The following is a 14,470-nucleotide window of genomic DNA, read 5'->3' as shown; positions in this document are numbered from 1 at the left end:
TTGTACACCCTCAGCTGCAGCTGATCCTCCCTTTTTAGCTCTGAAAGTAATCTCCATATTTTCTTAATGTTTGGAAAGCTGCAAAGGTTGCACCTCTGCAGGAGTTGCTGGGCTCCAGCCTAGCGCCCGTTCTGAGAGGTTTCCAAACTGGACTTCCGAACCTGGAGTAATACAGGTTCGAAGTAATACTTGTCTAATAGCACTCATAGCTGCAGATTAATGGTGCCCCGCTGAATGCAGGTGTGCGATCAGTTTGACCTATCGGCACAGACTGGCAAAGCAGGAATTCTGCCACGTTTTCACTTTCTGGGCCAGCAGGACACTGGGCAAACACAGTACTTTGGAAAGACTATCACTTTTTTGGAAAGCCGAACACAGTATTTTGAACTTTCAGATATTCTACTTAATCCTTACAGTGAGCAAAGGGAACACTGCCTAGTCTTGTGCATACTTTGCACTGTACATATGTTTATCTGTTCAGGTACCCTTTAAAGTGCTGAATTTCTCCTTCCAGGCCTTCCTTTTTCCAACCGTCAGCGGGAGGCACCAGGAGCTTCGGTACATCACTCCAGAGTTGGTGAGCATTTTGTGCTGTATAATGTGCTGTGACCAGCAGTCTCTACTACAGATCTCCCCACCCCTAATGGGTTGATTGGAGATCCACCAAACATGCCTCAAACGCTGCTATTGGTATGAACCCCACAGAGGCATGGCTTGTTTAATATGCTATGTAATGACGGGAGATGGTCAGATGCAAACTCAGACTTGCATGCAAGTTTTATGTACTTGGGCATTGGGCCAATGAAAAGCATTTTCTGCTGATAGGCCCAATTCCAGCCCATCAAGGTGGCGGCAGCTCCTATATTTGTAAAGTTATTTTTGTCCTGGCGGCAGTCTTGCCGAAGAACTCTTTACTGAATAGGTGCAGATTTACGGTCAACTACTTTAAAGCGGACCCAAACCAAACATTTTTTTTTTTAATTAAAAATATTTAGTTGCACCACTCTGACACAAAGATAAATAAAATCTCCTTCAAACCTATGACCATTTCAGTGCATGCTTTTCACCCTTTTTTCATAGCTAGGGTTATACTGGGGGCAGCCATTAGCAATTCCTCCATTGCCAGACACCATCTACTCCACCAGTTTGCCGGAAAAATCCCGGCAATGTGAAAGGAAGGGAGGGGTTCCTCCAATAAATGTAAAATTTATATTTGTCATCATGCAGCTGAAAAAAGGCTGCTATTTATTATAATATAGAAAATAGACTTTATTTCTGAAATCTTGTATTTTTAATTTGGGTACACTTTAATGACCAGTGGAAAATATGATATCTATCTTTTTTTTTTTTTTTTTGCAAATGTTAGACTTGCCTAGGTTGAAGACTAAGATGAGGAAATAAAAATATTCTCTTAATGGTACAGGGGTGTCACCTCATCCTAAGCTAAAGTGCTCTTTCTAGTGGCCTGGGTAACCTTATTAGCGGGGGCAGTAAAGAGCTGTGACACCCATGCTAGGTTTTCCCCCTCTCCCACCCCATGCTTATTGTAACCACAGCAGCGTTCCATCCTCTCTGGCAGGCTTAGAGGCGTACCTATATAATTGCCGCAGAGAGACTGTGGTGCAGGATACAGCCGGAATGGCTTGTCCTGCTGCACAAGTTCCCGGCAACATTAATTACGGTTTGCCCTCTAGGTCCACGTGGATAGTGGGCATGAGATAATTATTCGCCCTCCAGCTATTTTAAAATGTAACTTCTGCTCCAACATCTGACAGCGCCGAAATCTGCGCTGTGATTAGTGCTCGGGCTTGGAGTATTCCCTGTCTTGTCTTATTGTCGCCAGTGTCTGTGGCCATGCTGGATCATGGAGATGTGAATTTTTTATTTTTATTTTTCCCTGAGGGGTGAGGATTCCATTCCATCTTGTTAAGTAAATAACTTGGTTGCGCCCCAGACTTTATCACTGATCAGTCTTCATCATCCTCTGCAGATGGTCAGGGTGTTAAGCGGACACTACGATCCTTTCATTGAGCGATGCGTGATCATTGACTGCCGATACCCGTATGAATATGAAGGTGGTCACATAAAGGTAAGCAGAGGTATTTTGTTTGGCTTCTACTGTGTCTCCAGCCTCAAGAGTTCCCAGCAATTCAGCCAAGTCCCTCAGAGGTAGCAATGGCTGAGATGCTAGTAATTTAAAATTGTGCAAATTGTGTATCTAATCTGTAAAGCAGAAGCTCTCACAGGTGATTTAAGACTTGTATAATCAGTTAATTTGGAATTTGTAAAATTGCCGCCTCCTGGTTGAGAGATGTACTCATTGAAGCAAACTCATGTTCTGGGGTCTTGAACAAACTGTCCTGAGTCTCATTCACTAAGCTATATAGGATGCATCCTTCTCATTCCTCCCTGTAAGGATCACACAGCACACACCTATAACAGACATTGGCTGTTTGCTTACAGGGCGCCATCAATCTCTTCATGGAACAGGAGGTAGAAGACTATCTGCTGAAGAACCCGATCTGCTCTACCAGCTCTAAACGAGTTATAATAATCTTCCACTGCGAGTTCTCCTCCGAACGTGGACCACGTATGTAAGTAGCCACCTGTGCTCCTCCTCCCATAGGTACTTGCTCAGAATTCCTTAGTGTTCTTGCCAGTTTTATTTCCAGCTTGTTAAAAAGTGGCCACTTGCAGGGCAACTGTCTACAGCATAGGTGATGAGCTGATGGCAGCTGGGTGCTCCCCAAAATTAACCAGGTGGAGCACCTGGCTTAACCTCCCTAGCAGTATTGACGGTTCTACACGTCCATACAAAACATGCTGTGAACAGTATTGAGGTGCATACACGTTAATACACTCCTGCACTGTATACTAGACCCTTGCTTGACACATTTTGGCAAGTTGCAGGAGAAAGTTATGAAAATGAATTGGATCGCTTTTTGTACAGAAATCCTGGGGAACGCCAGGGAGGTTAAAGAGCTTGGGGAAGGACACTGCTTCCTGTGTAGGGGGGGGGGGGGGGGGGGGGAGAGAATGTCTATGTAATAAAACTGCTGTTCTCTGAGCTAATTCAGTTTCCAGTCTTCAGTGATGCTGCACATCCATAGATCTGAGATGTCTAAGCTCAACAAGTGGAAAAATTCCCATAATGCTTGTGAAGTAGTAGTCCATAGCCATCTTGGCCACCTTGTCTGCCATGCAGTGTTCTCTCCTGCATAATGTGTTTTAGCATTTGTTGCAGCCACTACATGCACACCATAGCCTTCCTACTTCCCACAAGCCCTATGAAGTCACATTGTACGCATCACACCCTTTTTACTGGGCAGCACGGTGGTGTAGTGGTTAGCTCTCTCGCCTTGTAGCGCTGGGTCCCTGGTTCAAATCCCAGCCAGGGCACTATCTGCAAAGAGTTTGTATGTTCTGTGTCTGCGTGGGTTTCCTCCGGGCACTAAGGTTTCTTCTCACATTCCAAAAACATACAGATAAGTTAATTGGCTCCCCCTAAAAATTGGCCCTAGACTACAGTACTTACACTACATAATATAGACAAATGGCAATGGTAGGGATTAGATTGTGAGCTCCTTTGAGGGACAGTTAGTGACAAGACTATATATCTCTATCTCTATATCGATCTATCTATATCTCTATCAGCGCTGCGTAATGTCGGCGCTATAATACTCCCACAGTGCTGGCATGTCTACACACTGCCCTCCTTCCCACACAAAATGCAGCCACACTATACACCCCACACTCCTACTTCATAGAGTGCAGCCACATACCTTATGTACTTGCATATAAGCCTAATTTTTCAGCACAAACTACTGAAGTTACCCCCTTAGCTTATGTGAGTCAATGGAGCAGAACAGATGGTGGAGCAGGGTTTTTTTTGTTTTTTACTGGCAGAGGAGCGTAAGGATCTCACAGTAGTGGTCTCTTGCAAGCTGGCTCCCTGCTTTGACAGTTCCCATCCCCTGCAACATGGAGTGCAGAGTGCACTACTCAAGACTACCTGTGTCCCCTGACTTGTGGAGTGGAGCGTGCAAGCAATGTCTCAGTTTTGCAATGATCGGGGATTCTTCCTGTGGCAAACTGTCTCATATCTGAGGCCATCTAGTGGCGTGTTAAGACACACAGCTGTATCATCCTTGGGGCACATGGCTACCGGGGAGGGGGCTTATACACGAGTCGATCACTTTTCCTGGTCTCTAAGGGAAACCACACACACACACACACACACACACACACACACACACACACACACACACACACACACACACACACACACACACACACACACACACACACACACACACACACACACACACACACACACACACACACACCCTGATATTTTTCGTTGGCATAGTTGCAAGCTGTAGACAATCTGCAATGTATCTACAAGACAGAATTGGCAGCATCACAATTGACCAGCTCTACTTTTAACTTGAAGAGACTCTGAAGCGAGTCTAAATTCACGTTTTAACATTTATTAATGTTAAGCACTATAGCTCTGCCTCCATGGGCAGCAAAATCCAGGACCAAGAAAGTCATGGATTTTGCACAGGGGATTTGGGGTATAAACCCCTCGTTTTGCTGCAGGAATGCGGTGGGTTAGCACTAGCTATAGTGCTTAACAATAAAGTTAAAAAGATTAGCTAACAAATGTGACCAGCTAAACCTTTTTTTAGTCTCTATTGTGCACCCTCTAGTCTCCAGTGCTCCCTTCACTTAGCAGGACCAAGGATGACCTCCGCAAACTGGAATCTGAATTCTGGAGTATACAGAGGCTTTACACTTGCCGGCTGCAACAGATGGGGTTAACTTAACCTTGTCGGTGCCTCAGGCCACTGTGCTCCACACTGCATTCCATTACTCCAACACTACAACCCTGGAAGGAGGAAGTATCGGTTATGTGGAATGAGACGTGGAGCGCAGCGGCTTGAGGCAGTGACGAGGTTGAATTGACTTCCTCTGCTGTGGCCAAGAGTAAAGCCTGTTTCATTCTGAACTGCAGATCTCACCCCAAATCGGAACTTTTTTTTTTTTTTACCAGATAACACAATCTCATTTCTATTTGAGTAGTTTAGAGGGTTTTTTTTGTTAGAAGCTACAGTCAATTTGACCCCCTGCATCTTTTACTTTTTGTTCAGGTCTCCAGTTTTGCAAGTGTTGTCCACCCCCCCCCCCCTCCTCCTGGTGTGTTTAACAAACATTAAAGCTCCTAATAAAAAATGGAATTGATCTGACATAAAAACCTTTTTAGCTTGCCTTTAGTCTATATTAATGTCTTGTGGTGGTAGGATGTTCCATCTCGCTTGCTCCCTCATATCTCCCACTCCCCCTGCTCATCTATATGTTCTCCCTCCTATACAGGTGCAAGTTCTTGCGAGAGAAGGACCGGGACTTGAATGAATACCCCAGCTTGTATTACCCAGAGCTCTACATCCTGGCTGGAGGCTACAAGGACTTTTTCCCAACGCATAAGGTAGGTGTGCTGCAGTCTGAAAATGAGTATGAAGCACAAATGGCTGCTATGGCTTGGGCGCTACATGACTTGTGGGATGCTCTAAGGTTCCAAACAGTAGTGAGCAGTACAGGCGGGGTCCCCAGTGCTCACACTCAGGTCGGTCTGAAGCCTTCCCTCCTGTATTGAGCATTCACAAAAACTGAGAATAGTTAAAGTGCCTTGACAACAAATGGGCACTTTATTTGTATCAGTTTCAGAGCACAGAAAAAAATCTGACAGCACATAGCTGTAAATGTAACATTTAATAAATTATTGTCTTTATAAAGCGCCAACATATTACACAGTGCTGGACATTAGTTTAGGTTACAGACAATATTTAGGGGTGACATACAGCAAAATGACAATACCTGAATACAAGAGAGACCAGACCATGCAGCACAGTGAGTACAAGGTAATGCTTAGTCAGTCACTGGATGGGAGCATGGAGATTAGGCAAGTCAGGTTCACTCAGATGCATAGCATGGGTTCACAGTAATGGAGGTGCATGATCAGGTAGGACACAAAAGGAGGACCCTGGCCAAAGGCTTACACTCTAGAGCGAGAGGTAAGGACACGAAAGGTAGGGGACCAGAGTTCAGCTGTGGGTTTAGAGCACTTGTGAGGGGTAGTAGGCCAGAGTAAAAATGAGTTTTGAGGGCTTTCTTGAAGATGTTGGAGGGGGCTGCCCTAATGGGAGGAGGTAGGGAGTTCCATAGTGTTGGAGCGGCTCTTGAGAAGTCCTGGAGGCGTGCATGGGACTGGGTGATGCGGGCGGCGGTTAGGCGAAGTTCTTTGGAAGAGCAGAGTGAGCGGCTAGGTGTGTACCTCTGAGTGAGCAAGATCAGAAATGTAGGTTGGACACGTTTTGTGGACAGATTTGTAGGTCAGACACAGTATCTTGAATCTGATTCTGAACTGGATAGGAAGCCAGTGGAGAGATTCAAGGAGGTGATCCGCCATGGTGGAGAGATGGTAACAGTGGATAATTCTGGCTGCTGCATTCATAATGGACTGCAGTGGGGCTGTTCGGGTCATAGGGAGACCAGACAGAAGGGGATTGCAGTAGTCAAGGTGGGAAATTAAGAGGGCATGGATGAGTGCATGAATGTCTTGTTTGCTTACTTGGGCTAGATAGACCACAACTGCCCCTAATTTCAACTGAATTTTTCTTTTTTTTTTTTCTTAAAGAGACACTGAAGCGCAAAAAAATTATTATTTGTATGTGTAGCACAGCTAAGAAATAAAACATTAAGATCAGATACATCAGTGTAATTGTTTCCAGTACAGGAAGAGTTGAGAAACTCCAGATATCTCTATGCAAACAAGCCATTAAGCTCTCCGACTAAGTTAGTCGTGGAGAGGGCAGTTATCTGACTTTTATTATCTCAACTGTTCCTGGACTATTTACTTTTCCTCTGCTAGAGGAGAGGTCATTACTTCACAGACTGCTCTGAAAGACTCATTTTGAATGCTGAGTGTTGTGTAATCTGCACATATTATAGAATGATGCAATGTTAGAAAAAACACTATATACCTGAAAATAAAAGTGTGAGAATATTTTCTTTGCTGCTAATCTTCTAGTAATTATTCATAGTACACAACCAATTCATTATATCATATTTTTTTTTTCGCTTCAGTGTCTCTTTAAGCCTTAAGGCTCCAGCGCATCCTGTAAATTGTACAGTTTGTCAAATGGTCACATCTGACATGCCTAGCGGCTGAATGTAGAAGGAAGCGCTGCTCTGTAGTTCCAAATACATGTGGGCTGATACGCCATATAGCACCTTGCTTCTGTACATGGTTTGTTAATTTTTTTTTCTCTAGCAGACTAGTTTTTGTGTAACCATATATTTCATCTCCAGAGTTGGGTCTACAGTACAGTTTATTTCTAAGTCCATTTTGAGGTTTGTGCCACGTTTTAGTAGCTTGAAGCCACTAATCCTGTGTAGATCAGTCCTCGCCATCCTGTGGACACTAGCGTTTAGAGATGCATGGCAGTACAAAGCTAGCTGAAGGCCCATTTAAAGCCGCCACAAATGGGTATTTCTGAAGTCCTTATTCTGTGACTACTATAAACTTTTGCCAGTTTCCTATTTAAATAGGTGAACAAACTGGAGAATGCTAAACTCTGAATCAGTTCTCATAGGGTTGGGCTCAGGTGGGCTCTTAGACACTCATACCAACAATGTTTATTTGTAATATCGCAGAGGTCTCCATTGAAATGGTCTTAGACCAGAATCTTTTTTTTTTTATATAAAACCAAACATTTTATATTAACATGTATTGTAGTTGTATGCAAAACGAGTTGAACAGGGTTATAACCAGCATTCAAATGGTCAAAAAGCCCTGGTTATCGGGAGAACATAGTTAGTCACACATCAGTTTATTTTAAGTGGAGCCATTACAATAAAGGATGTATGTGTTCCAACCCCACCCCAATGATCCCCAATTACAGGTACTTGGCAACTTGATTAAGATATGTCTGACTCTCTTCTCCTCCAACAGTCATTCTGTGAACCAGAGACCTATCGGCCGATGCTGCATGAAGACTTTAAAGAGGATCTGCGTAAATTTCGCACTAAAAGCCGCACCTGGGCTGGGGAGAGGAGTAAACGCGAGCACTACAGTCGTCTGAAGAAGCTGTGAGCGGGCAGAAGCTGGCGCAGATTCCGCTGAGCGGATGGTGCCCGTTACTGTGGATCTTCCCAGGGCAGCTAAGATTGTTTGAACAAGATTCTGGACGTCTTCATTTTTCGTTCTCTTCATTTTGGTCCAGAATAGCGAGTGGGTACAACTGCCTGGCGCAGAGGTACCACCTGAGCCTGCTCAGTTAGACCACTCGGGATGTTGGGGCACCAGAAATTGATCACTGTTCCGGAATTGACGATTTAATGTGTAGACTCTTCTGCTGTACACAGCTCAGTCTGTCTGCAGAGCTTTGCGAGATGCGACCTACATCTATCAGCAGAGCTCTGTAGAGTACATTGTAGCGTCGCTGGTGGGTGAGGCTGCAGCCTCTAGGTATTTGAACCAGAGTTTAACTTTATAATCTTTTCTCAGATTTTGAGAGGTTTTATTGAATCAAAGATTCACCCAGACTGTGCAGTTTTATTCCAAAGTTTATTTTAATATGATGTTGCTAGTTTGAGGTTTGGTTACAACTGTTCCACACCATTTTGTATATTGCAGTTTTAATCTGTTAGCGTGAATGCGTTGGAGTTCAGAACTGCATGGCACAGATGCAGTAGAAATCTTTCAAAGTCCTGTAGAACCGGAGTGGTGAGTGAGTCTTGGACCTGTTGGCTACAGCAGCTAGCTTGGGCTTGGTCTTCCACATGATTGAACTGCTGCTGACAGTTTGATTCTTAAATTTTCATAAATTAGTCTCTTTAAGGAGTCTTCAGTCTTGAACGCTCAATGGTTTCTCACAAGAAACCTATCCTCATTGGAGGATTGTGCCTGTAGCCAATGCAGCAGATGTGGTGGCTATTACATTTAAGGCTCAGGACTCCTGCTTTGCCGGCAACAATTCCTAAAACAATGATACAGCCGATTTGCACCAGAACCTCTAGATTGTCACATGATGGGCACGTAGTCATCATGTCACTTGGGTTTCCATGCTGTAACTAGTCATTGGCTTTGTCCCTACTAAACCGTAAAACTAATTTCTCTGGACTTAAAATGGGTGTAAATTGCTCTTCAGATTGGCCTCTATTTCTGCAGGGTTATTCCGGATCACTCTGCAGATTTGAACTCTTCTCCACAGATTAAAAGCCTGCTGCAGAGCACTTGCCAACCTTGAACATGGAAGACAGTTCTGCTCAGTTTTAAAGCACTTTTATGGATCATGCTGAAGGGAATTTACATTGATTGGCTTTCTTGGAGATCTCTGCAGCAGTGATTGCCATGTCTAGGAGAACTCATGGACATGCATGTGATTTTGTTTGAGCCAATAAACAGGTCCTAAAGCAGGTTGAGATCACAGCAAATCTATCACTAGCAAATCAGAGACTTGCAGATCTGTCACCTGACAACTGATCATGTTCCCCTCCATGAGTTCTCCTAGACATGACCATTACTACTGTGCAGGAGGTGGAATGTGTTCTGTGTTCAGAGCCTTATGCTGGGCATACACGGGTCGATTCCAGCTCGTCCCTGCCGGCGCTTATCTTCCGCTCGATTCACCGCCATTGTATAGAGTGCGGAATCGATCCCCGCAGTGATCAGACACGTCGGATATTATGAATCGAGCCATCAGCGGCTCAATTGGTAAGCCTGAGTCGAGCCGTGTATGCCCAGCATTACAGATGGGGGGGGGGTGTATGTTTTGGAGTCAGGTTATAGGATTCACTAGTGGGAGGAAGTTCTGTAGATCTGCCGTGTCATTTAGTACTGGAACAAATGGTTTCACTATTGACTCATGGCAAGTTCAACTAAAGCTGGGACAGCCGTCCAGAGCAACTAGATGTACTTAAAGATTCTCTGAAGCGAGAATAAATCTCGCTTCAGAGCTCCTAGTTAGCAGGGGCATGTGTGCCCCTGCTAAAACGCCGCTATCCCGCGGCTTAACGGGGGTCCCTTCACCCCCAAACCCACCCCGCAAAAGTTGGTCGCAAATTTCGTCATAAAATTATCTTCCTGGAGGCAGGGCTAACGGCTGCAGCCCTGCCTCTCAGCGCCGTCTATCAGACGCGCATCACCGCCTCTCCCCCGCCCCTCTCAGTGAAGGAAGACTGAGGGGCGGGGGAGAGGCGGAGATACGTGCTGACAGATGCGCGTGGGGCAGGGCTGTGGCGGTTATCCCTGCCCCAACCATGAAGCACTCCCCCACTGCACCGAGGGGATTTGGGGATCAGGGACCCCCGTTAAGCCGCAGGATAGCTGTGTTTTAGCAGGGGCACACATGCCCCTGCTATCTAAGGTCTGAAGTGAGATTTATTCTCGCTTCAGACTCTTTAACACAGCTAAATTTTGTCAGCTCTGCAACTGCTCTGCATTTGATCTGGTCATTGGAAGACCTCTTTTCCACTATGAAACTCTATTGCGATCACAATGGTGCTGCAAAGTGTTCGTTTCAAATCCATTTGCACTAGTGATTTTGACTGAGCCACTATACTCAGTATAGGAGCTCCAATCTCATTCAAAACATGTCAGGACGACTATTATGCTCAGGACAATTGCAACACAATCTGCTTGCACTAATGGAAATAGCTGCTTCCATTAGTCTTATCGTACCCTGTGTTTTGTGATCAGTTACCGATTGGAATCCGATCACTAAACACAGGCTAGTGGAAAAGGGCCAAACTCTACTGCAGCAGTCAAAGGGTCAAACTGTGGGGTAGTAGGAATTCTCCACCCTTGCCCCACGATGCCATGGCATTGGCAAAGTGAAAGGCACAGCTTAACATTTAAGCTCAGTGCCTGTGAAGCCTCCAATGGAAGCATCAGGTCACCTTGTTTGGGCAGTAATTTCAATTAGATTTCAGCCACCCAACAAGATAGCGATTGCTTCTATCAATCTAAACACAAAGGTTTGAATGTACTTGGGGTTAAGCCACTCTGATATTTAGGCTTCCATCTTTCTTTCTTCCTGTGTTCAAGTGACATGTTCTTGGATTGTATGTGTTCGGAACACAGTTTTCACTGCAACAAAAATCCAGATGTGTGCAAATGCAGAACTTTGAATGTATCATGCTGTAACCAGTCATGTGACTTGTTTTGTGATGTCCTGTAGAGAAATGTCAACTGTATCACCTCCCATTTTTCTATCTCCTACAGGAAAATAAAATCCATAACCCCTGAATGCTTGTGTAACTTGTTCATCGAAAGTGTAAAAATGAAATGCTGTCAGTGCAGGGCATAGAAGTTGTAATAGAGTAGCATGAATGTGTTTTAACCACTTAAGCCTAACTAGACAAATATTTATCCAGTGTAGTTGTGAAGACTGCACCAACATGTTGTTACTAAATGAGGCATATATGGTGTCATTTTTAACTGAGTTGTAGAATACATTTTTGGTGTCTTAAGGCTGGTTTCACAGTGGGACATTAAAGTCCCACGTTACAGCAGCCTAACTCGCAGCACTTTAAAATCAATTGTGCTGTTCAGTGCTCACATTGCGTTACATAGTAACTCAGCACGTTTAAACAAGGTGCTGCAGTGGTGTACAGCCTTAGAGGATATTACAGTGGGAGAACTTAAGGAAGCTCTCAAATCTACCCAGTCAGGGAAATCACCAGGCCTTGATGGGCTAACTAAAAAATACTACACACAGTATGCGCGCCATCTCCTACCCCCGCTCTGTGCTGCACTAAATAGTTTAAAAGAGGCCATTTCCCCCTGCAAAGTATGGAAGCACATATAGTTCTTATACCTAAGGAAGGCAAGGACCCTTCTATATGCCAGAGCTACAGACCCATCTCTTTAATAAATATAGATGCGAAATTATTTGCAAAAATCTTGGCTAACAGGATTAAAACAGGCCTTCCGTCCCTAGTTCACCCTGATCAAGCTGGCTTTATTTTAGGGCCTTATATGAGTTATCTCTTGCCTCTCTACCTAAGTGTAATGCACTGGGCGCGTACTCACTCCAAACCGCTTATTGTCCTATCAACGGACGCAGAAAAGGCTTTTGACAGGGTGAACTGGGGACTAATGCAGATAACACTGGAACATATTGGATTAGGCCCAGTCATGAGATCATGGATCGGTAGCCTATATCATAACCCATCTGCAAGAATTAGAGCAAACGGAGTGCTCTCCAATAGCTTTAAACTATCAAATGGCACTAGACAGGGCTGCCCCCTTTCCCCACTCCTGTTTGTACTTACACTAGAACCTTTTTTAAGGGGTATAAGATTAAACCAGGGGATAAAAGGGGTCAAAGTAGGGAACCAGCTGTGCAAACTCTCTGCATTTGCAGATGACATCCTGTTCTACCTCACAGAACCACAGACATCTCTGCCAAATCTTCTAGAAGAGTTTGAAAACTATGGGAAAAGCTCAAATTTTAAAATTAACCTCAGCAAATCGGAATATCTGGGAATAGGCATGAACTCCATGGGGATGGAACAACTCCAAAGAGCTTTTCCCTTCACAGTACGAGAATCCACACTAAAATACCTGGGAATCCAATTGGTGGTTAACCCAGAAGATAATTATAACAAAAACTTCCTCTCTATTCTAAATATAATCGAGAAAGCTTTGGACAAATGGTCAAACACTAGCCATACCTGGCTGGGCAGAGTAAATATATTGAAAATGAACATAATGCCGAGACTCCTGTTCCCAATGATGATGCTACCCATAGTCCTCCCCAAACACTTCATTACCAGAATACGCTCTCTAATGATAAAGTTCATATGGAAAAATGGGAAACCACGGATCCCATACAACTTGATGATTAGGTCAAAAGACAAAGGAGGCTTAGGGGTTCCAGATGTAAAAACTTATTACAAAGCAATAGCACTAAATAGACTGGCATTTTAATGAAGAACAAAAGGGCTGGGTAAAAACAGAAAAAATACTAGCAGGAAGGAATCTGGCAGGGGCTACCTGGCTGAAAGCTAGGGAAAGGGGACTATCATTAGGAACCCCGCCCTGGATCAAAAATACCCTACGCCAGTGGGACCTATTAAACGCAAAATATCAGTGGGCTCCAGCCCCTTCCCCCCCCCCCCCCCCCCTCTAGAGGGATTCCCACATTTCCCACCAGGTTTAGAAAGGGTTTTTTTCTGGGAATGGAGGAAGACGAGGACTATAATGTTAGGACATTTTCTAGAGGGTAATATACTCAAGAGCCTTACTACTCTGAGACAGGAACATGGGACATTCCCTATGGATAGCTGGAGATACAATCAAATAAAACACTAGGCATCATCATTGGGAACCCTAAGACAAATAACAGACATGACTAGCTGGGAAAAGCTTTTTACCCAGGAGAACAAACCCCCCCCCCCAATCTGATCTCCCTTGTCTATAAGCTTATTAGAGGAGAAATGTGTAATGGTAAACCGGTATGTTTGAGAGAATGGGAAAGAGATACAGGTTGTGTACTTACTGAAATAGAAACACAAAGAGTTCTCATCTTGGCGCATACGACCTCCATAAGTTCTCATATCCAGGAAGGATCATATAAACTATTAGTGAGATGGTATAGAGTCCCCCAGTTTCTAGCCCGAATCTATGATTCTCAAGACCCTATGTGTTGGAGAGGATGCGGGGGAGAGGGCTCTCTGCTGCATCTGTTTTGGGAATGCCCTAATATTCAACCCTTCTGGATAAAAGTAATTTCTATAGTAAAGGAAGTGATGGGAGTGGAGTTGGAACCAACCCCCTGGCACGGTTTCTTTCATCTAAGCCCACTGACTATTAAACAATATAAAAAAACGGTGATCCCCTTCCTTCTAGATGCAGCGAAGGGCCTGATCCCTCCTTTATGGAAGACTTCATCCCTACCAACGATTGAGAACTGGTTCACAAGGGTAAACAGATTACAGGAGGCAGAAGAAACCATTATGTCAGGAAGAGACAAATTTAATAAATATAAGACGATTTGGTTACCCTGGATATTATATCAGGACTCGGAACAATACAAAGAAGCCATAAAAGAGAGTAGATGATACAGCTACAGGGCTATTAACAAGGAGATACCTGAATAGAACATAGATATGCCTATCTTTAGTAACTATCTGAGGAGATCCGACCCATTTAACCACCCTGGCGTTCTGATTAAATCGCCAGGGTGGCTGCGGGAGGGTTTTTTTCAAATAAAAAAAAAACTATTTCATGCAGCCAACTGAAAGTTGGCTGCATGAAAGCCCACTAGAGGGCGCTCCGGAGGCGATCTTCCGATCGCCTCCGGCGCCCAGAATAAACAAGGAAGGCCGCAATGAGCGGCCTTCCTTGTTTTGCTTATATCGTCGCCATAGCGACGAGCGGAGTGACGTCATCGACGTCAGC

The 14,470-nt window shown here is 44.4% G+C and overlaps 1 protein-coding gene across 2 annotated transcripts in view; it reads left to right on the top strand.

Annotated features, from left to right (window-relative positions):
- Positions 1 to 11,312, top strand: part of CDC25A (cell division cycle 25A) — a 30,766-nt gene extending 19,454 nt beyond the window's left edge. For both annotated transcript variants that reach the window (XM_068235312.1, XM_068235311.1), the window contains exons 13-17: positions 515 to 577; positions 1,991 to 2,089; positions 2,464 to 2,594; positions 5,377 to 5,488; positions 8,015 to 11,312. In XM_068235312.1, coding sequence (XP_068091413.1) covers positions 515 to 577; positions 1,991 to 2,089; positions 2,464 to 2,594; positions 5,377 to 5,488; positions 8,015 to 8,155 — 546 coding nt within the window. In that variant the 3' untranslated portion in view covers positions 8,156 to 11,312. The remainder of the gene's footprint in view (positions 1 to 514; positions 578 to 1,990; positions 2,090 to 2,463; positions 2,595 to 5,376; positions 5,489 to 8,014) is intronic.
- Positions 11,313 to 14,470: the final 3,158 nt, after the last annotated feature.

Source organism: Hyperolius riggenbachi, chromosome 5 (genome assembly GCF_040937935.1).
Source record: "Hyperolius riggenbachi isolate aHypRig1 chromosome 5, aHypRig1.pri, whole genome shotgun sequence".
Taxonomy (NCBI): domain Eukaryota; kingdom Metazoa; phylum Chordata; class Amphibia; order Anura; family Hyperoliidae; genus Hyperolius; species Hyperolius riggenbachi.
The sequence above is the reverse complement of the archived record's forward strand: the minus strand, read 5'-3'. Positions and strand labels throughout refer to the sequence as shown.